Source organism: Amblyomma maculatum, chromosome 3 (genome assembly GCF_055883805.1).
Source record: "Amblyomma maculatum isolate TAMU_Amacu chromosome 3, ASM5588380v1, whole genome shotgun sequence".
In the NCBI taxonomy this organism is placed as follows: Eukaryota; Metazoa; Arthropoda; class Arachnida; order Ixodida; family Ixodidae; genus Amblyomma; species Amblyomma maculatum.
The window spans coordinates 79,529,557-79,551,395 of record NC_139346.1 but is presented as its reverse complement, the minus strand read 5'-3'; the positions used below and the strand labels follow the sequence as shown (position 1 = coordinate 79,551,395).

The following is a 21,839-nucleotide window of genomic DNA, read 5'->3' as shown; positions in this document are numbered from 1 at the left end:
TAAAATGCATGATCCATATCATTCCTGTAACTCAACTGCCAGCTATTTCAACTGTCCAGCATTAATACAACTTTCAAAGAACTGCAATTACCAAAGTAATCCAAGTAGGAAACCATGCCAAGAACTGTTCCCGTTTCATCTTCAACAACTGTTTGAGAACGACGATTAGCCAAATGTTGCACAACAAAAATGAGAGGTTACGAAATTTAAAAAACAGCCCATCCTACTTGTGGCATGTACGATTTCACATCCTAAACTGACATATGTAGCTATGAAGAATACTGTAGTGGAGAGCTGCATATTAATTTAACTGCTTGGCTTTGTACTGTGCGTTGACATCTCGCAGCAAGCAGGTTCGTTTGCATTTCGCCTCCACCAAAGTGCGGCTGCCATTACTGGAACTAAAAACCACGACCTTGGGGCAAGTAGCCAAACGCGCCAATGAGATGTCGCAACGTGTACATACATTCGTGAGCAAAAGTGGTGTACTCCACGTGCTGCGAGAAAACTGCCCGCCAGATTTTTTCGACAGAGACGTAGTTATTTCTGAGATAGGCATAAGGTACCCTCCTTGATATTCTTGCCATCTTGCCCATGCAATTTTTTTCTGGGAAATCTTTTTATACAGAAAAAAATTCATTCGTTGCGGTTTGCATGGAGTATACTACATTTGCTCACGGGTGTACATGCTATACATGTTAACCTTTCCAGCATTACAGCTGTTACATGCATGGCAGATGTGCATGACCAGCTTTGGACTGCCAAGTTTAAAATGGTAGCATTTGTGTTTGTCTAGCATAAAAAAGCAGAAGAAACTAAGGAAGAACAAAAAAAAAGAACATAATACATTGAAAAAGCAGTATTCATTACCACATAAAGCATATTCGTTCCTTTTTAATGATAGAGTGGCCTTCGATAATAGTACAAAGTCAGAATATTTAGGAAGGTGCTGTGCCTAGCAGCTATTATTTTACGGAAGCCTGCACCTTTCCCCGGCAATAATGCGCATCTCGGTGCTGTGGGCTGGGCACTTATTTTCTGCCCACTCCAATATTTCAAAACTTTATCATGTGCATTCCTAAAAAATTTTGTGCATGGCCAGAGTTAATTTTCGTTGGTCTTCATTGTTGCGATCTTTTGCAACGTCCGGACCTCGCGGTGGAGAAGCGGTCAGTTTGGCGTGCGACACGTTGCAGAAGGGATGAGACAGATGGGCAGACTTCTTGGCGCGAATGAAGAAGTGATGAATTTATTTTCACTATTTAATTATTTAAATTACGACCGGTGTGGTCGCTGCCATCGGCGGCAAACGAGAACGCCAGGCCACTGTGCGCCCGCAACAACACCCTGTCCTGCCTGGCCGACGACTTGCGTCGCGCTACTCGTAGCGGTTCCTCGGAGCGCGGTCATCACCTCTCTTTCCTACTGTCCACCGAGCAGAGATTGGCAACCTCATGAGGTTTCGACCTCATGAGGTCAACCTCAACCTCAAAATGACCTCAACCTCACGGAGTGAGGTGAGGTTGAGGTGAGGTCGGCCACAGCTGAAAATGTTTTGAGTGAGGTCGGCAAATCAGACCTCAACCTCATGCGTGAGTTTGAGGTGGAGTGAGGTCGTAACTCAGTGAGGTCGGCTTGTGAGGTCAAACTTTTATGAAGCTACGCAAAGCGTCAAAAGCGCCAACAAAACTTCCTGTCGGTAAGCTTTTTGGGTTACCGACGCGCGCGTAAAAAGCGGTCTGCGGGCGTGCGTGCGTGCGTGCGTGCGTGCATCAGAAACGAATAGCAAGTCGGCAAGCAAGTGGGGCCGACGACAGCTGAAAAAGCCTCCGAAAGAAAGTGAAACACGAACCCGTTGCCATTCCGAGGGGGGTCGGGAAGCAAAGAAAATCCGCACAACCAAGTGTTTCCAGAACTGACGTTGGTGGACCGACTTCCCGAAAAAAAAAAAGGAAACTAAAGTAGTAGAAAAAGGAAGCGCAAGATCCGAAACAGGGATTGTTCGGGGAGGATGAAAGGAGAGAGGAGGCTTCAGGGAGGCATGTAAAAAGAGCGACGCCACAGAGAACTTCTATTCCCCCTGCCCCTCGATAACATCCACAAAGCAACAACAAGACAGGAAGTAGAAAAGGCGACGAGTAGAGACTAAAAATGAACGCTTTGCTGAGAAGCCGCCTCAGGAAGACTGTATTCTAGGATATAAAGTCTTCTGGCGGGAAGCGATAAGTCGAAAGATCGTTGTAGTAGAGTGCAATCCGCTGGTTGATCGCCGTAACTAAACGATAAACTAACATTTGTGTTTAGAACAAGTTTTATTAGACACTATACATTGACATGTGCGATGACGAATGACCAAAATTGAAAACGTATACGGTTAACTACGAAAGATACTGCACATAACATACCTCATGTCGAGAAAATACATCAAAATTCAATATTTACATTCCGAAAAAAATTAATAATATGCTTATCGTAATGATAAATACAGTTTTGAATGACACTGTAAATGAAATTATACAGTGTAAAATAATTTGATAATAAATGTAGGTACAAACATATACAGCAATCACATGCACAGTGTGTATTACACATGTGTTTTGGGATATATGCAGCTGCGAACTGACATAGATATTTGCATTATATTACAAGTACTAAGGTGGACTGAAAACCACCCGAACACGTCAATTCGATACGGAAACAAAAAGGGCGAGACCATCGGCGAAGGAACCCTTGCTCCCCAATGTAGAAAAGTTCCTCTTACATAGAAAGATAAATGCAATGCCCCTTCTCGAAGCGTCACCAAAGGCAGACAGATGACTGAAAGCAGTCTCTGTAAACGCAGCATCCATGCTAGAAAATTATAAGACAGTTTTGAAACCTCGTTGTTTTAAGTGCAGTCATCCAGTTCTCATATCCTATGTGAGCGAGCGGATTTTTCATTTACATGTTTGTTTAACTGTGTGAGGTATGTTTTACTGTCGAAGTGGCGGGCGCCCCTTTTGTTCGTAAGCCGGCTCGGCTCCGCAGCCGGGTGTCCGATCTCAACGGACGGGCGAAGTGCGGAACCGATAACCCCTCGGCATATCTTGGAAAGTAAGCCATTGCACATGCGCGCGCCTCTGTCCGTGTTTTGGGGTTCCTCCTGTGGGTTTTTCGGTATTTTTAAGTGCGTGGCTGCTGACAGGACTGAGAGGGGCAAGAATAGGAAAGTGTGGGCGAGAGAGCGAGATGTGTGCGCGGCGCTCGAGTATGTGAACGCGGGGGTAGAACGTATGAACGTTTTCCTTGTAAACATAGAGTTTGCGTGTTTTTGAACGCTTTCGTGTATATAACCATTTATTTGCGAGTTTCTGAACATTCTTGGCGACGCTACTTCCTAGATTCTTTGGTTCTTAGGCTGTGCGTTCTCCGGAACTATGGTGGTTGTTACGTTCCGAGAATCTGGTGGCTATGGATACACGAACACTTGTAACTGAGCTGCGGGCGCGCCAGCCGACCCTCCGCGCCACGGGGTGCCAGCAAGGGCGCGGTGCTCTCATTGGGAGGGAACGCGTCTTGCTCGGACTTTGACATATTTATGAGGGTCGTGAAGAGCTACCGTCGCCTTCCCCTCTCCGCGCACTGGAACTCGGAGGTGGCCCCCGCTCGGCCATTCAAGGACCATCGCTTCCTGGAACCCGCGGCTCTCTCACGCGACCACAGGGCGGCCGGCAGAGTCTTCCTCCGGCAGTGGACGAGGGCCTGGGGCTCTCTTTTCATTTGAGTTCCCAACTAAAGACCCGTGTAAACACCCTTCATAGAGTCCGCAGCCTGTACGTCTCTTTCTCTGTATAGTTTTTTTTTTTTTTTAACCCTCTTGTACACCCTTATTTTCCCTCTTATTCTTTTCGTTCTGTGTCATTTACCAGTGCCCCAACTTGTGCCCGTCCACCAGTTATGTTTAGTGGTACGGCCCATCTTCTTTCCCAAAACTCCCAGATTCCTGATTGCGGGTTTTCCTCGCTTATCTTGACTTATTTTTGTTACTCTCTGATCTGGCGTATTCCTTTAAAAAAAAAAAAAAAAGAAGAAATAGATTTGTTTCCATTCTCGGAAAGCCGCGCCAGCTGCGTCGACTGCTGTCGCTTGTCGACCACGCAGGCCACGCATAGTTTCGCTAGGAGGGACGGTTTGCTCAGCGCTCGAACTCTGCTTGTTCTCGGCGTCTCCTGGCTCACCACCCGCTGGCCTTTCTGCCTTGACGGTGGCAGGAGGGGACACAAGGGATAATGAGCAAGGCAGAGTTATACATAGTCGAAGATTGACGAGTGAATTCCCTTAACTTGGAACTAGGGTTTGCGCTTCATTCTTCTGGTGCGTGTGGTTGTTCTCCTCGCGACTAGACACTGGTACCTCAGCTGCACGTTCTCATCTACACCGCGCGTTCCTGGAACGTCCGCTTAGCAGTTCCCCTCAAACGGCGTCAGTGAGCCGGTTGCCCACAACTGGCGAGAAAAGCATCATCCAAACAACGCGCTATGTTCTTCCCTATTTGCTGAGGCTGCCTTTTCCTCCCGAGTTCGAACTATGGAAGTGGGAAGGGAGCATATTTACAAAGCGAAGACAAGCAACCTTGACCATAGGCGACAACTTGCTGTAATTTATGACGGAAGTTTCCGCCCTTTCCAGCTGAGACCCGTGCCCCGTCTACCAGTTCTGTCGCATTATTGCATTCGGCATCCAGAGCGCATGACATGCAGTTATGGAAGATAGAGGAGCGAAAAAATTTAAGTATACCGATGATGATGTGGTTACGCGTAGCTACAGAATTGCCAAAGACATCGAAGAGCATTTCCATTATATTTGCCACGCGAAAGGAACAAAAAACACCGTAATTCTGGAATGTGTTCATTGTGACAAGAGGCTGTGTGGACAAGGAAACCAGCAGTTCAACTTCACTCGACACCTCAAGGTAATGTACGAATTATCTCCAATCGAGCGCATTATTTCCATAATTTACATGCGTGATAATATTACATTTCTGGGTCCGTAAATTCATCATTCATTTTTATAAGTAGGAGATTGCGTAATCTTTTTAATCATTTGTCCGGGCGTTTACACAATCTAGCACAGTGTTCTCGTCAAAATACAGAAAATAGCTTAAAGTAAACAATGCAAATATGCTTCACCTTTTTGTAACGACGCTTCTCTGCATTTGTTCCGTCCGCGTCATGCAATCTGTCACAAGTGACAAGTTCATTAAATAAATTTTATGGTATTATTGCTCCCAGCAGTCACTACGTAAATGTTAAGTCTCTTTTGGTTTCTGATGAATTTAGCTGCATTATTGTCAAACTGCTTCATTTAGCCCTTTAATCGCACAACCTTTTGTAGATGATACATCCGGAAAGGGTGGAAAGCGACAAGGTGGTGCAGCCGTCGATAGCGGACATGTTCCAGAAGTCCAAGGGGAGCAGCAGCAGCTCCAATAAAGTGCCCTTGAACAGCCCTCAACAGAAGGAATTTGAGAAGTGCCTTGTAGACATGGTCTGTGTTGACGGCGTGCCATTCACTTTTGTGGAAGGGTCTGGATTTAAGAATCTGGGGCCGTATCCAGCGGAGGTTCCTTTCGGGAACCGTTCTTTTTCAAGATGACGTCAATTTGACGTCAGCAAGGCAGCGGGCGCCACCTCACGGCGAGGACGGGAAAGACAGCGGCCAATCAGCGATGGCGCCAGATCGTAGGCGTGTCCACCACGAGCATGTGGCTTTTTCTGGTACCAAATACTTGTACCAAAGTGGTGTTAAGCACGAAATAAATCTAATAATTACATAGTAATGCAAACTAGTGAATAATAGACTGAAATATTCTTAGAAGCATCCTGTTAACAACTGCCAAGCAATTGTCTTGGCTCATGAGTACCTTTCTTCGCCGCTAGATGGTGTCGCGCGCGCAGCGGCGTCGTCTGCTTCCTCGCTCGCTGTGAAATTTTTGTAAGTTCTGCCTTTCGCACAGAGTGGCAAATATCCTAAGAACGAGGACTACAACGCCCGTAGTATGCAGTCCGAATCACGCCAGCTCTATGACGGAGGAGTTGCTGCCGCCGTTGCGAGTACGAACGAGCTGCTTGATACCGGCACCGCGCCGGCGCGTCCGCGCCTGCCTATGTAGCAGGGCAGCGTCCGTAGCCTTATCGGCCGCTCAAGCGTCGTGAGTATGCGCGACCTTTCCGTGAATAGCTGTCAATGTAGGACGCAGCCGATGACACATGGAATCCGACCGCACTCGATCCAGTCAGCCACCGTCTTCTCCCTTTCCGCTGATGTAGAAGGAGGCAAAACTCAGCCCGCACTTACGGACGCGAATTATTTGTCTCCATGACTGCCGGATTCAAATGGTCGCACTGCTGTTGACCGAGAGCTCCCGATCGCAAAGTAGCGATCGAAACGCGTAGAGCACCTTTGCTTCTGACGGCAGCCCGGCATACCCCTTCGTCCCCACTTCGCTTCGCGATCGGCACGCAGCCTTAGCCAATGTTGCCGCAAAACCTCCTGAGACATGTAGAAGGCGTTGTCTCGTTTTTCTTTATTTTTTTTTACTGCATCAGTTTACTAAACCCGCAAAGCGCTGCCCCCCAAACACACACACACACACACACACACACACACACACACACACACACACACACACACACACACACACACACACACACGCACACGCACACGCACACGCACACGCACACACACACACACACACACACACACACACACACACACACACAAGATACCACGGCCGTACTCAAGCAGCTGTGCGGCGCGCGCCGTCGCTCGACTACGGCCATGAGGCGCCACAGCGAGCGCAGAGCGGTTCCATCTCGAAGCAGACCAACTCGTCGCGGTTCCTGCGCCGGCCGGCAAAACGGTTCCTTTCGGAGCGGTGGCCCCACCCCATGACGTAGGCGAAAAACGCGGAGCCGCCTCCGGAAGTTTTGGGGGTCGCGCCGGACGTGACGCAGCAACCAATTAGGAGCGGCGGAAGGAACCAGTTCCCGAACGGAACCGTCGCGGGATCTGGCCCCTGGTGAAAACCCACATGCCGCACCTCAACTTAGTGTCTCGCCGTACACTTTCACGCAGGTAAGCCATTTCCCGTACCTAATTATTTTCTAAAATCAGGCTTCTTTTGTTAACTTAGCTTTTTCATATACAACTCTAACAACTTAACGCTTATGAGAGTGAGAGGAATTCACCAGCGCAAAATTTGTAAGGGGAAAACACAGCGAAATAAACAACGCAGTGATCGGTCCGCTTCATACCCTTCTCCCGTTGCCATTCGTCACTATAAACCAGTTTTTGTGACAGTTAGTATGGAAATTTTATAATTGTTATTGCTTGATGACGTCTAAGATTCACCTAGAATAAATATCCTATTAATTGTCTTTTCAACATCGCGGTTACCAGACATTGAGGGTGCGCATACAAAGTGCCGTAGCTATTATATACTGGACGGGACACTCAAGACGCGGTGCGACTCTGAAAACTCTTCAGCTATGCTTTTGATCTGAAGTGAAGTGGAAGTGCGACGGACAACAAGGGTTATGTATATTAAATGTGCTCTAATTACAAAACAGGTCATCACAAAGTTGCTTCCGGGGTCTTTCACCGTCTTAATTATGATTTTCGCCCGTATAATACCTGAATGGCTAACGAAAGTTTGAGAGAGTAGAGTCGCGCTTAGGTATTATGCGCCTTTTGATTCCCTACCAGAACAGTGCATAAATGAAGTCGTCATTTGAAGAAAAAAAAAAAGCTCTGCCATTATGGTCAGCTTTTGTGCATAGCGGTGGCCAATAAAGCTGAAATCTATTCTTTTAGCTAAATAGCTAAAAGCGCATTATTCTGAGCAACATTGCGGGTTAGGTTGCACCACTGACGAGGGCACGCTTTCACGAGCGCTATAAGCACCTAGTGCGGGACGCCGCTGAGATCACAATTAAAGCGCCGACTCGAGCATTGGTGGCAAACTCGCGAAACCCGCTGTGACACTCCGGTCTTGGCTTGAGAACAGCGAACAGTGCTGACATCCTTCTTTGTTGTTTATCGGTTTTCTTTTTTCGACGTTATCCGATGTCTGTTGAGCGCCCGTTACAATGGCTGGCCACAACTATCATTAATAAAAAGACTAGCACATTTAACACGGACACAAACGTAGAAGACTGGACGAGCGCTAAACATCAACTGAGAATTTACTAATTGCTTCTTCTATTACTATTACTTCTGTACTTACTAATTACTTCTAAATATTTCTATGTTTAGCGCTCGTCCTGTCTTCTTCTATGTCTGTGTTCGTGTTAAATGCGCTAGTATTTTTTAATAATGATGACACACCAACTAGTTGCCTTGACTACAACTATCATCATCATCATCATCATCACTGTCATCATCATTGAAGCTGTGGTGCCACTTTACGCGTCTACTTGTCGACTATACTCGTGACAGCAGCTCATGGATGAATGTCTTAACTTCTATTTTAACTGCTGCATATATAAATATTCATTAGGCCAAAATGTACTGAAGGAAGAGAGTTTTCTTTCCAGCCATTCATGCCATAAAGAAAACAAGCGTGCCAACTGGGCTACGCTCTAAAGCATGCAGCCACAGATGAAAAGGGTCATCGCTCACTCATTTATACTTCTTCATGACGTCCGTGTCATGCCATACTTCTTCATGACGTCCCTCTAGTGTCATGCCCTCAGAATACTGAAATAAAACACCTGAATAGGGCAACAGAGGTTTTGTTCTTATCAGACTCCGTAAACGCGACAAAAATGCATGGACTAGATTGGGATCTGTGCATTTCCTCCTCCATTATCCGGACTGCCAGTTTCTAGAATAACTAGACGTATAGATGAATTGAAAAAAACTACCTAAAAAAAAACATCCATAATTCGAATTGTCCCTAATAATGGGGGTTGTATTAAAGAGGCACGACTGTAATTTGTTAATACCGCAGGAGTCGGTGGTTCATAAATAATTTATGAACAAAGAATTTATATTAAAACTCGTGTACTTATAGCATGTTATTTTCAGCTGTTATAAGTGGTCATATTTTGCTTAAGTTTTAAGCGGAATTAAGTACTGTTAACGAAAAGAGGTCATACTACACGAAAACTATGCCTTCTCTATGCTCACGTTTTTTTTTTGTTTTTTTTTTCTACCAAATCACAGGTTGAAGACCGAGGTGGCAAATCTTAAGCCGGATATAATTCAGCGCCGTCAGGTCATTGAAAAGCGGGGTTTGCACATATCCCTTGACATCTGGACAAGCACTTCAAGGGAATCAGTGATCGGCTTGAAAGTGCACTATATATGTGATGAGTGGAATCTGCATTCAGAAGTCTTAGCTTTCTCAGCGTTTCAAGACCGCCATACAGGTGATAAATTTTCGCTTTCACTGGAGTATCCCAGCATTATCTGCTATTTTCTCCATTGATTGTTGATTTCCCACCGTGTTCTTGTTTGACTGTCCGGGTCTAATTATTATACCAAAACTTAAACAATATTAAGATTTCATTGTTGTTCTCGTCTTGTTATCTTGTGAAGTCGTCCTGATTACTAATATCTGCTTTTACATCTGGCATGCAGGAGAGAAAATCGAAAAGAAAGTTGAAGAAATACTGAGGACTAATGGAATAAATCAAGAAAAGGTCGGCTATGTCATGGTGGACAACGCAGCTAACATAATTAAGGCTTTTAAGGTGCCCATTCCTCAAGACGAAACAGCGGAATTGAAGGGCGTTTCGCAGAAATTTAGAACAGCGTGTCAAGAGGAAGACAGCGGAGCTTCAAGCGATGAAAGCGAAGAGGAGTTTGATGTTTGCTTCTGCGTCCGCTTGAAGTGGGAGCGCCTGTCCTGCTGTGCGCATGCACTTCAATTAGCGGTAAATACCGCATTAAATTTTGACAGTGATGCCTTGCAGGTCATTAAAGGAATCGCGACTGTAGTGAGAGTTTTCAGACGATCGCCCTTTTGGACCGCAGAACTGAAGAAAAAATGTAAAAAGTACCTCGTGATGCCCTGTGTCACAAGGTGGAATTCCTTCCTTCACGCAGCTGAGCGCCTGTCAGAGGTAAGGTTAAAAATACTTTCATACAGACCCCGATTTCAATATCGCTATATGGGAGCGCGTTTATTTGAACATTTGTTTTTTTCTATCAAGCCTGGGGTCTTCGCTGCAGTTGTAGAGACTCTCCAAAAGAGAAATGAAGAGACCAACAAAAAAGTGTTTGTGAGCCCTCGACTTACCGAAAAAAACCTGAAGTGCCTTGTCAAGGTCTTGAAGCCATTAGGACAAGCCACTGATGCACCCCAAGGAAACGGAGTGACATCATCACTTGTCCTGCTGACCATCGTCACGTGTGAGTGTCAAACACCTGCCACTTCTTCAAACGACTATTAGTTTCTCAAGGTGTTTCGTAATTGGAACCAGGTCTTATACATAATGGTGCTTCAACGTTTTTTTATTTTTTTTTCTGTTCCGTTTTCAGCTTACAAAAGCATCCAGATGAATGAGGACTGGCCCTTTATGAGCCTAAAAAAACATCTCCTGACCCAGATTCAGGACAGATTTGGCCCCGCATTTGTAGAGCCTCCATATATCATTGCTTCCGTGCTGCACCCCAAAATCAAGTTCAAGCTCTTCGACCCATCGATATGTCCTACAGGTCTGTCACTCTGCTCTGATATGGTGGCTAGGAGGCTTGTGGAGGAGGAGATGCGGAGAATGGAGCAGGCAGGCTCAAATGTTGGGGGTTCTTCAAGTGAGTTTGCTACATACTCGATTACTTCTTGTATTGTTTTAGTGAAAATACAGGTTGCAACAAAGTTGTTTGTTGGTAAGAATGTGTTGGTGATTGTGAATAACAGCGGGAAAATTATAAAGGAGGGGTAGAGATTTCAATAGACAGACACCAATATATATATATACGCGAGCGTCGGAGCGAGCGTTATATCGCGTTTCCCAGCGTATTTGAGACAAGCGTTAAAAGATCAAACACTTCTGTTAGTCCAGCCAAACCACAGTTGCATGCGGCTGATAGCTGTCTTGAGCACTGCAGATAATTTTTCTTTTGAAATTAATTAATCTGTTAGCTAGATAAATTTTCTAAACTGTTAAATATTGACTTCAGACAATAAGCGTAATTGGCAAAGTTGGAGAGCACCTTCAGAAACCCAAATTACATTACCTGCTGTAAAGAGAGCGCCAGATATATATTTTTACCGATCTCCGAAGAAATCCCGCGAATTAAAAAAAAAATCACGTGACTAGCGCATTCGCGCGTTGCGATTGTGCTACTCCCAGTGTATTTACTATTGAGTGGACCAAATCAGCTGCGGCCGTGACTCGACAGCCCCGTTGTGGCGGTAGGCTGATACGTTGGCGGTGGATGCGAATTGCAATGTATAATGGATGCAGCGAGCTCGCCGCTTTCCTGCAGCTTTATCCGTCCCGTGTTTCGGCTGGCTGATAGAAACGGGTGAAGAAAACATCGCAGACATATCGAACTGCCGCTGTGTAGCCACGGGCACAGTTGATTTCGTTCGCTTGAACCACGTTTGATGATCGCGTTGAGCGAAAGCGCTAGTCACGTGATTTTCATTTTTTTTTTTTTTTTTTTTTGTATTTCGCGGGCTTTCTTTTTCGCACGGGAAATAAGGTACACATGACGCTTTTCTTTTTTATCGCAAGCAACGGAATGGAGGCTTCTGAAGATGCTCTCCAAATATGCAAATCCCATTTGTTTTTTTTAAATCAATAGTTATTGATTTAGAAAACAGTAATAAAATTAAATATTAGTAAACTACCAAAAAAGTGTCTGTGGGGCGCAAGAAGGCTGGTAACTAACTCTATTCAACTTGTTTCCCTGGCCTACTTCAAATATTTTATTTTTGAACCTTTGCCTCAAGTTAGCTGGAACATTCAGCATAATTTTTTTCGTTTCTCGATCTATATTACGTCGCGAACCTGTGAGGTACATTTTTCCTTGGTACATGAATTATGCTTTCTTGCTCGCAGATGAAGGAACAACGTCGGCTAATAATGAACCACACCAGAACATGCCTGAAGGCGTCTTCAGCATCCTGCAGCAAGTAGCAGACGGAAAGAAAGGAAAGAATCACACATGCGAACTGGAATCATACATATGTGATGAAACTTCCGATGAAGGTGACGTCCTTGGCTATTGGAAAAAAAAATGCCTGCAGGTTCCCTGTACTGAGCCAGGTCGCAAAAAAGTTTTTGTCCATACCTGCTTCATCAGGAGATGTAGAATGTTTTCTACGGCTGGTGCTCTTCAGAGAGCTAGAAGAGCAAGGATGAGAATTGTCTGCATAGAAGACATCCTCTTGTACAGAAATGACAGAGCTGGAAAACGAAATAAACTGAAACAGTGCTGTTAGAGATCAACTCTGACTCAGTAACACCGAATGAAAAAGTGAATAAACTTCCCGCTTTAAGTGAAACTTCATGCTTGCGGACTTTGTGTTGCTTTGCAATTGCACACCATCTGGCGCAAGTGAGGAGTGTGCATTCTCTAGTTAACCTATTCCAAAGGCGGCAACTCAATTACACGTTTGGGCAAAACCGTACGCGTTGGAATTTATCATCGTCAACCCAGATACCCTTTCGGATGCGATCTTGCGTACGATGTCTCATAGGTGACAGTTTTTTGTGTTAGTCTTGTTTTTTTTTCAGCAATATAATAATTTGAGTTATATTGGTCTGTATAGGTATGCGGATTTAAGTATCAACAAGCTCATGCAAGCTAACACTATGGGCTCAGTCGAGGATCCACATTCCTGCAGTCAGTGGGCCAGAAAAATCGCCGAGAAAAAGGAAAGCAGGAAGGTAAGCTAGTTTTGCTAAGCACATCAAGGAGCTGGTAGACGCACTGTAAAGCAGCTATGTAAGTCAGTGGCGAAAAAATGTAGCTACCTGCTAGTTTCAGAGATCCTGCGCGAAAGCAACTGTTGCACATCGCGGTAGTATTCAACAGGTCAAACTGCGCTTCAGATGGGACGCTCGTCAGAGGGCCTCAACTCCACCTTCTTTTTTTTGTATCTCCATCCTCTTTCCAATAACAGGCCTTGTGTCATGCTAGTAGCGGCCTCGGGGTATTCGAATCATACCTATAATCTTGTATCGGACTTTATTTGAGCTATGTTTAGTTGAGAGGAAGAGAGGGGAGGAGACTTTCGTAATAGCGTTGAAAGGGTTAGGCACAGTAGTCGCCTTATAACAGCGCGCCAACAATAACAGTCAGAGCTATGACACCCAATGCAAGTCGACACTACGGCGGGTTCGGGCGTGCAAAGGGGGCAAACACAAGAGACCTATTGGAAGGAGACTTTATTAATACCGACCGATTATGTACGGCTACACTCAAAGCAAGCACCATAGCGAGGGAGCATCTCGACCGCGTACGGGGTGAAAGAAACCACAAAAGGGGGAGGCGCACGTAAAACGAGAAATGTACATTCACTCATCTCGCGTGCCTTTACGCTCCCTGCCAGCATAGGTCACATAAAAATTTCTCACGATGGCTTGGTGATTCAGTTATGGCGGAGGTCTCATTGGCAACATTAGGGAGCCGGTCAAGTGGCGGTAGACTTCCTAGGCAAAACGTGTGACCCGCGCGCGTGCTCATGTTTTCCACCATATACACCATTTTCCGAAAAGAAGCAAGATACTCTCTAACACCATGCACTACGAGCGACCCCACTTCCGTTTCCGCCTTTCCGTGGTTGCCATCTCTCTTTGGACTGATAACCTGGCACACGGAGTGATGTGCGCGCGTGCGTTCGCTACAGTAGCTCGTGTTAAGTACATATTTGCCTTGGTGTAATGAATGGTGCAATGCCGTACGCAACTCCAACGTCATCTGGACAGCACTGCGTGGTCGTGGGATGCGGCAGTACCCAGCGAAAGCAGAAAAATATTGCCGCTAGTTCGTGCGCACGCCATGGTACTCGGAGGTCGGAGTGCGGCTGCGACATGTTTTTACGAGTGACATTTCTTTGCGTTCAGGTGATCCACGGCCGCAGGCGCCTGATGCGCGACGACTGCATCCCGCCGGCAGCGAAACGAAAGGTGAGCATATAAAGTGTAAGCATAAAGGTTTTGTGACACAAGTAAATTTTATTTTCATTTCAAAAACAAGACAAGGACAGTAATGCACTAGGTGAAACATGCGATACACAAGTGCCTGCACAAAATGTAAGAACCTCTATTTCTTTTCTTCTGCCAGAAACAGTAAAAAGAGCAGCTTAAAAAATAAAGCTAGGAATGATCTAAATATGGTAGCATAAAACATTTCACTATTCATGCTCCTTGTGAAACAAGGTAGCTTAGCACTACCAGGGCTGAGCTACCTAATGAACAAGCTCAGTTTGCAAATGCATGGCCACTTTTTTTTTTTTGCTCATGAGCACTGATTAGTGCAGTTCTGCATGTGTATGTGCCCACAGCTAGATTTGCCAAGATCATGAATGTTGTAAGCTGCCTGTTCTTACATTTGAAACATTAGCATCTGCTGCTTTCCACCTTGCACTCACCCTTCAACCACTTAGAGCCATTCAGTTGCCAACTGAGTAACAAATTTTCACCTTCAGACTGCTCTTTGCATTGTATAACCCTTATTAGGAAATGAATTACTTGTGCATGGATTATTTGCTGTCTTGACAGCTGCCTCCTAACAGTGAATACATGGCGACACATCTGCTCCCAAACAACAATGCACGCATGCATGCAGCTGCACACATTACCTCGGTCACACAGGCACAATTAGCATGCCTTATTATTCGTATTTTTAGGCCACTGCTTGTACTGCATCTGGAACAGCCGACTTAGCTTCTAGTAGGAATGCAAATGGAGTGGTGTGGTTTCTGTGTTCACATAGAACATTTATCATATTGTAAAAACTCATTCTTGCACTCTCCTCTCTACAGGTGCTTTCCGACACTGAGGACGCTGCAGATCTTCTCCCAACCTTCGAGAGTAATGTAAGCATGCATGCAGCTGCAAATGTGAACTGAATTGCCCCACAGGCACAATTAGTGTGCCTTGTTTTTATTTCCGGGCAGTTGCTTCTACTGCATCTCGAACAGTTGGAATATAAATGTGGTGGTGTGGTTTCTGTGTTTACAGACATTTACCATATCATAACAACTCATTTTTGCACTGCTCTCTACAGGTGTCTTCCAACACTGAGGACACTGCAGATCTGCTTCCAACCTCTGAGAACAATGTAAGAAAATTCACGTAGCTGCATAGGCTTGAAACAGCACAGTGCAAACAAAAAGCTCACAGTTCCTTTTTCGTGTGTTGACAGGTTACCATTTCAACGAAAAATCACCGAAATGTAAGTATGTACTGATGAAAGGCTTAAACCAAACTCATTAACGTATGAATGTGTTAATAGGTTCTGCCATTTGCCACTGACTATACCTGGCACGGCCTGCCCATCAGAAATACAGTAACTGTAAGTATGCGCGCAGGCACTGAGCCTAGAAGCATGCGGAGGAATCTAGGCACATATTCACTAATATATTTTTCCTCAGGATGGTGTTCCTGTTCATCAGACTATTTCAAGCAGTTCATGCAGCAGTGAACTAAATGTAAGCTCACATGATTTCCAAGTTTCTCAACCTGGCTGCAAATGAGACAAAAATCACTATTGGTTCCCTTTTGTGAAAGGTGGATGCTGTGTCAGCTGGTATGCTGCTTTCAAATGACGAAGACGTGAGTGAGCATGCAGGTCTTTTCATACATCATCTCGACTTGCAGCAGATGCTAAATGGGTGTATTTTGTGTGCTAACAGGTGGCGGCCAACCAAAGAAACGTGCCAGATAAACAAACAAGAAAGGTACTCCTGTTTTCTTAACTTCAAATGTGGCCTCAAAAATAACTCAAATGTGACTAGACTAAATTTTTCATTGCAGGTCGAAACAAAAGAAAACTCGACACAATGGGAGACAACATCAACTGACCACACATATGCATCAACGAATCACTGTTTAAGCATTTCCTTTGCCATTAAAGGTATTCGTTCCCAATACCTGACACAACAGGACATACTCTTCTACGCAGGAGTTTCAATAGCAGTATTTGACAAACTTGTTGTGAAACTGCAAGCGATGGACGCTAAAGCTTCGAAGACATTAAGTCTCAAAGAGCAGCTGCTCCTGACACTCATGAGGCTTAGGCTTGGTCTGCTCTGTGCAGACCTCGCAAGAATATTTGAGGTTTCTGTGGCAAGTGTGTCAAAAATGTTTGCAAATATGCTGCACCAATTGGAGAAGATAATGGAAGATGTAGTGGTTTGGCTTCCAAGAGCAGCTATTTATGACAGCATGCCGCAGAGCTTCATTAAAAGTGGTTATAGTCGTACCACTTCCATCTTTGATTGTACAGAGGTGCTGCTCCAAAGGCCCAGGAAGTTGCTCGCTAGAGCGCAGAGCTATAGCTCGTACAAAGGCTCCAACACAGTGAAATTTCTAACTGTTATAGCACCCAATGGCCTTATTATGTTTGTGTCAGATGTGTACGGCGGAAGAGCCTCGGACAAGGATATTGTCAGAACATGCGGCGTCGAAGATTACCTCCTTCCAGGGGACCACATTATGGCCGACAGAGGCTTTAAGCTCGAGCCTCACCTTGCAGCACAAGGCATCAACATGAACACACCAGCCTTCACTAGAGGTGAGTGTTTCAAGTTTACAAAAGAACACATTACTTTCTTTTTTTCCCAAACTCAAAGGGATTTTACCTTTACTTTCAGGAAAGACCCAACTTTCCGAAGAGGAAGTAACAAGCACAAGGAGGATCACATCAGTGCGAATACACGTGGAAAGAGCGATAAATAGGATAAAAACTTATCGAATCTTCAAGCATGCTCTGGCAATTAAGTCCGGGAAGCATATAAACAGAATTGTTTTTGTGTGCGCCGGGCTCTGCAACATGAAGGGTCGCTTAATTTAAAAAATGAATAAAACAGACATATACACCTGTATCCCAGTAGTCAGAGTCACATTTGAAGCCAAACATATACATAACATACTAATATGGAGCACATTTATAAGACACTGTACAGTGATGTTAATTTGCAAACTGGCACAAGGAACTCAGCTTATTAAAATGACTGCTGCATCACTGATCAAGCTGCTGTTACAGTCTGGGAAGCACTACTTTTTCAAAAAAGCTCTCTAGAGTCTACGTGTGTGTCCATAAATCCATCCTCTTTCTGAAGCAACATACCTCCGTTGCCCACATGCAAATGGAGAAACCATGCATTACACTGTCTTTGTTCTTTTGTTGCTGCTTCGGTATCCATGGATGCGCAACTAATTCTCAGCTGTTGTAGCACATTGTGCTGACTTTCTTGGCCAGCCGCAATCACACTGCCCAGGTTGCGATGGCAAGGGGGCCTGTCCAGCATTATCTCGAATCCAGCTACCTGTTCTGAAGTATTCCTGGCACCAGCTGCTTTTGTGGCCACCTAAACAAGCGAATCAGTCGATATTGTCGACCATAAACCCTGACTGCTCATTGGAGGGTCAAATTCTAAAGTTAAAGCTCAGCTACTTTGGTCATCTGATGAGAAGAGAGGAGTCGCTGGAGAAAGATTTGATGTTGGGAAAGGTTGAGGGTCGCCGGAGAAGGGGTAGGCAGCGAACGCGATGGTTAGATGGCATTCTCGAGGCATTGCAGATGAAGCTATGTGATGTTAAGAAGATAGTGAGAGACCGGAAAGCGTGGCGTGACATGGTCCATAGGGTCACGAAGAGTCGGACGCGACTGAATGCCTGAACTGAACTGAACTGAAACAAGAAAAAAAAAAACTTGTGAATAACCCCTTTTTTTGTAACTAGAAAAGAAATGGTCCATTTTAATTGCGCCAAAAAACGAGAAAGGTACAAAGACTGAGCCTGCTTGCAACTGAATTATTGAAGTTTCTTCTGCGTTCCACGAAAAGCACGACTTGCCAAGAGGCAGCTGCAGCCTGAAGGTTTCAGAAGACTGTCTGATGTTATGTTTTGAATTTTTATGTCGAAGTGCAGTCAGTGACCACAGCAGTGTAACAAAGTACGGTTCTACAAATTTTCTTCAGCCATGTAGACTAACAATTATTTTGCAGCCAGTCTCAGAATGAGGCAGGTAACCTGAGCATACAAACATAAAAAGCATTTCGCAAGGCAACAAAGTGAAGGCATCTGATGGGTGAATTTTTTCTACAACTGTACCATTGACAATTTTGTTATTATTAGGTTGCAGAGCTTTCTGACAACAAACATGAATTTTGTTCATGTAATTCTTTATAAATACACCAGATGCATGTCTAACATTAACCAAAGCTGGTTCAACATTTCTTTTTGTGCCTCGCTTCCATGCTGCTGCGACATCTGTGCATGTGTGTCCAGTGATGCCATGTTGCAAAGTGTGTCAACTTTTCATAACAGCGAACCAATATTGTTGAACACACATGCCTTCCCTGCCATGCAATTGCAGCCGACAGTCAGTCTAGACCTGCCCCCCTGTTGTGACGCAGGCCCAGGCTAGCCATGGCTTTTTGTTAGTCGCCTGGGATGGCCGCACTTCTGCCTTGAGGCACACAATGTCTTCGCTCATTTGGTAGCAGAGCACTTGCCACTCTGCATGTAATTATAAGTCAAGCTCAATGCTCTGGAATGCTTCAGCCTCCCTGAGGTCACAGGCAGGCTTTAGTTTTGATGAGGTAACAATGGGCCCACTAGTCAGATTTGGCCATAACTTCGTGTCATCATACCATTTGTCTTCAAGGCTTGGGTGGGTGTAGGTTCAGCCACCTAAAAAAAAAGCAGAATGCAGAAAACATAAGAGGAGGCAAAAACACAGTACTACATGAATGGAACTGGCACCATGAACATTTGGCTTAGATGAAAATGAAGGAAACATGTGGCATCAGTACCAAAATGACGTCAGACATGGTCAAAACGAAAAATTATGTCAATCATTGCAACCTTGCTTTGGCTGAAGGCCGATCAGATGCAATTAAACAAAAAAAAAAAAAAAAACTTGACCTCCTCGCTGAGAGTAGGTGTAACCATAAAATGGATTAAAGGGAAGGCCTACCAATTTCAAGAGCATCTGCTTTGGCACATATCTTTTCTCACTGCACAGCTGAGGTGACCACCGAGAAGTGAGAGTCCCCCTTATTACCCTTTCTCTCAAATTTTTCTCTGAACACTATGAACTAATGAATGATAAGCAAACCACAATAACAACTGGTAGCTGACTGGCACTAAGTGTACGGTGCCTTTGTATTTCTCTGCTTTCATGTTGCTCTTTACTACGTACATGATTAGAGCCAGTGCTCTGCAACGGGCTTGTTGTTTAGCAACCTATGTTTCTGGACTAGTTCGTTTTACATTTCTAAACTGCCAAAGATAGGGTGCTGCATGCAAAAAAGCAAAGATTACATGCTCCCCGCTGCTGTACCACCCAGGAACTGGATGACGGTGACAGCGGGTAGAGTATCTTCTTGCAGTAAGCACTCGGTCAGAACATGGTTACTGCACGCAGCTAATCAGTCAATTTTCGCTGTTGTTGCAGCGGGTGGGAGGTATAGATTGCTTGAGTAATCGCTTAGGCGAACGTAATTTGCCAACCCGACGCAGCGGCTGGCTGTGCTGCCCATTCTGGAGACGCTAGGTTCGTCAAAGCTTGTTTAGTTTGGCCTCCGCGTTTTCCCGTCGGCTGCTCACAGTTTTCTCATTCTGGTTCAGGGCCATCATATCGCTTCGACAACGAAAGCTAAAAGTATTTCATATTAAAAAAAAAAAAAACAGCCTTGTGTTGCAGTCGCGCATGTCAAAGGAACCGATGATACGAGCGCATTTGCACAACAGATACGAACGCGCAACAGACAACAGGTGCTTTCGTAAACGGAATAACGCTCCCCTGTGGAACCAATCTCTCGGTGGGTATTACTCAAGAACTTCAGCATGTGCGAAATGAGTGGTGTTAATGCCAGCTAAGCAGATTCGAAGGCAAACAGCTATCAATAAATTGGCTCGTATTTGCACTTGTAGCCCGACGCGCGCTGCACAAGTGATCGAACTCAGCCAATCAGTTTAAACGTGCGTATTACAGCGACTGGAACGAATGCAACAAAAAAAAAAAGAAAGGGGGGGGGGGATATCTAGAAAAACGACTGCCGTTTTTTATTTTCGACGCATCGTGATCTTTATTTATGGAAACCACTCACCGATGTTGATCGTAGGCTCCGTCGATGCCTGCTGCTCGCCTTCTCCCGGTCGATTGCAGCGGGTGCTCGTGGCCTCTAACGCCATGCATACACGCAGATATAAGCAGAGCGGATCCCGATATTAAATGTTTCCACCTCTGAACAAGACAGGAATGGGAAGCCGCAACGCGAAACCACAAAAAACACCGCAAGCAGCTTTCAGGTATGTCTCAGAAGGCAACTTTATCAGTCCAAGATGGCGCCGACGCTAGGCGGCGCTAAAGCAGGCAAATCTATGACAACATGGCGGCGCCCAGGTATCGAAACTAAAATCGTGTATACTTGAGATTGTTAAGTGGGGACTGGAGGTCTATTCAGTTCTTCAAAGGGAAAGAAGGAAGGACTCCGCAGCGTCGTCTAGGGTATGAGGAAGGTAGAGGGTGCGGCTGGTGTGCCCTTCTCCACAAACCTCCAGAACAGCGCGCTTATAACACCCTGTGATAATTACGCAAGCAGTTACTGTAGGACGGGGATTCGTGAATATCCCTGCAGTTTTCTTGTTCTACTTAACAATGATTGAAGTGCGCTTATTCATGTCAGGTTAGAAAACTGACTAAAGACCGAAGTATGAAATTAGCGCTCTAGTTAACAGCTCGATCAATCTGGCAGCTGAGAGATTGGCTATCAAGACACGCTACGTATACGGTCCGCAAAACTGCATGAGTGTAACTTATCATATAGCATTTAGGAACGGGTAAGCTGCATGCGAATGATAGCCAGTATTTGAGCCGTCAAATTGATCGAGCTGCTAACGTGCTAACTAGTGTGCTCGTCACGAAGTCGGATTGTTAGCATGCAGTCACTGATATTCATCCGAGCACTATTCATACAAAACTCGAAAACCAACTAAATGCAGTGCTTACATGCATCCGTCAAATAAAAGGCTGTCATATCATGCATACGTGAAATGTAGTACACATCCCCTCTTCCAAGCTGTAAACGCAACATGATTTCTAATTTCAGAGCACATGTTATATATAGTAAAAGAAATAACTTGAAGGTGCACCTATTGCAGCATATAACAGCTTACCTGCTGGTGTCGGTGCTTGTCAAAACACATGCGCCTTAAGCTGTGGTTGATTCTCATTATTCTCGCCGTAAAGGCCACTTAAAGGATACACTTCCAAAAAACAATGCATTCATGAAGCACTGCGAGGAGCTTGTAGATACACAGTAGTAGCATACAACTTGAAGAATAGAAATGACGTAGACAGTTGAAGCTATTTGCCGATCACCCGGTTCCAACTTTCTAAACGACACCAACTTTGCAATGTTGCGCCCTCTCAGGCAATACAGAAACTTTAGAACTCTTGAGATTTTTGTCATACAACTACATTTTAACTCGCAGACAAACGTTATCACCAAGACATTATTACTTCCTTGTCGTGTAGGAACACTGTGGCGGTCGACTGTGATAAGAGTTTCACTGCAGATAAATTACCTTCATTGGTTCGTATCCAGCAGCTCCATGGCATACAAGCGTGGTAGCGGGAATTAGACCGCACGAAAGGTTACC

The 21,839-nt window shown here is 45.0% G+C and overlaps 1 protein-coding gene and 2 long non-coding RNA genes across 3 annotated transcripts; 2 read left to right on the top strand and 1 right to left on the bottom strand.

Annotated features, from left to right (window-relative positions):
• Window positions 1-15,442: 15,442 nt before the first annotated feature.
• LOC146195046 (uncharacterized) lies at window positions 15,443-15,790 on the top strand. Its single transcript, XR_014705947.1, has 3 exons — window positions 15,443-15,513; window positions 15,599-15,655; window positions 15,735-15,790. It is a non-coding gene; the product is annotated as an uncharacterized LOC146195046 (long non-coding RNA).
• A 385-nt stretch (window positions 15,791-16,175) lies between these two features.
• On the top strand, window positions 16,176-17,010 carry LOC146195045 (uncharacterized; the record flags this gene model as incomplete). Its single annotated transcript, XM_084596701.1, has 2 exons — window positions 16,176-16,740; window positions 16,820-17,010. Coding segments are annotated over exons 1-2 (756 nt in total), but the record flags the coding sequence as incomplete, so codon positions are not given.
• Window positions 17,011-17,014: 4 nt separating this feature from the next.
• Window positions 17,015-20,416, bottom strand: LOC146195044 (uncharacterized). Its single transcript, XR_014705946.1, has 3 exons — window positions 20,285-20,416; window positions 18,824-18,863; window positions 17,015-17,536 (listed from the first exon to the last, which is right to left on the bottom strand). It is a non-coding gene; the product is annotated as an uncharacterized LOC146195044 (long non-coding RNA).
• Window positions 20,417-21,839: the final 1,423 nt, after the last annotated feature.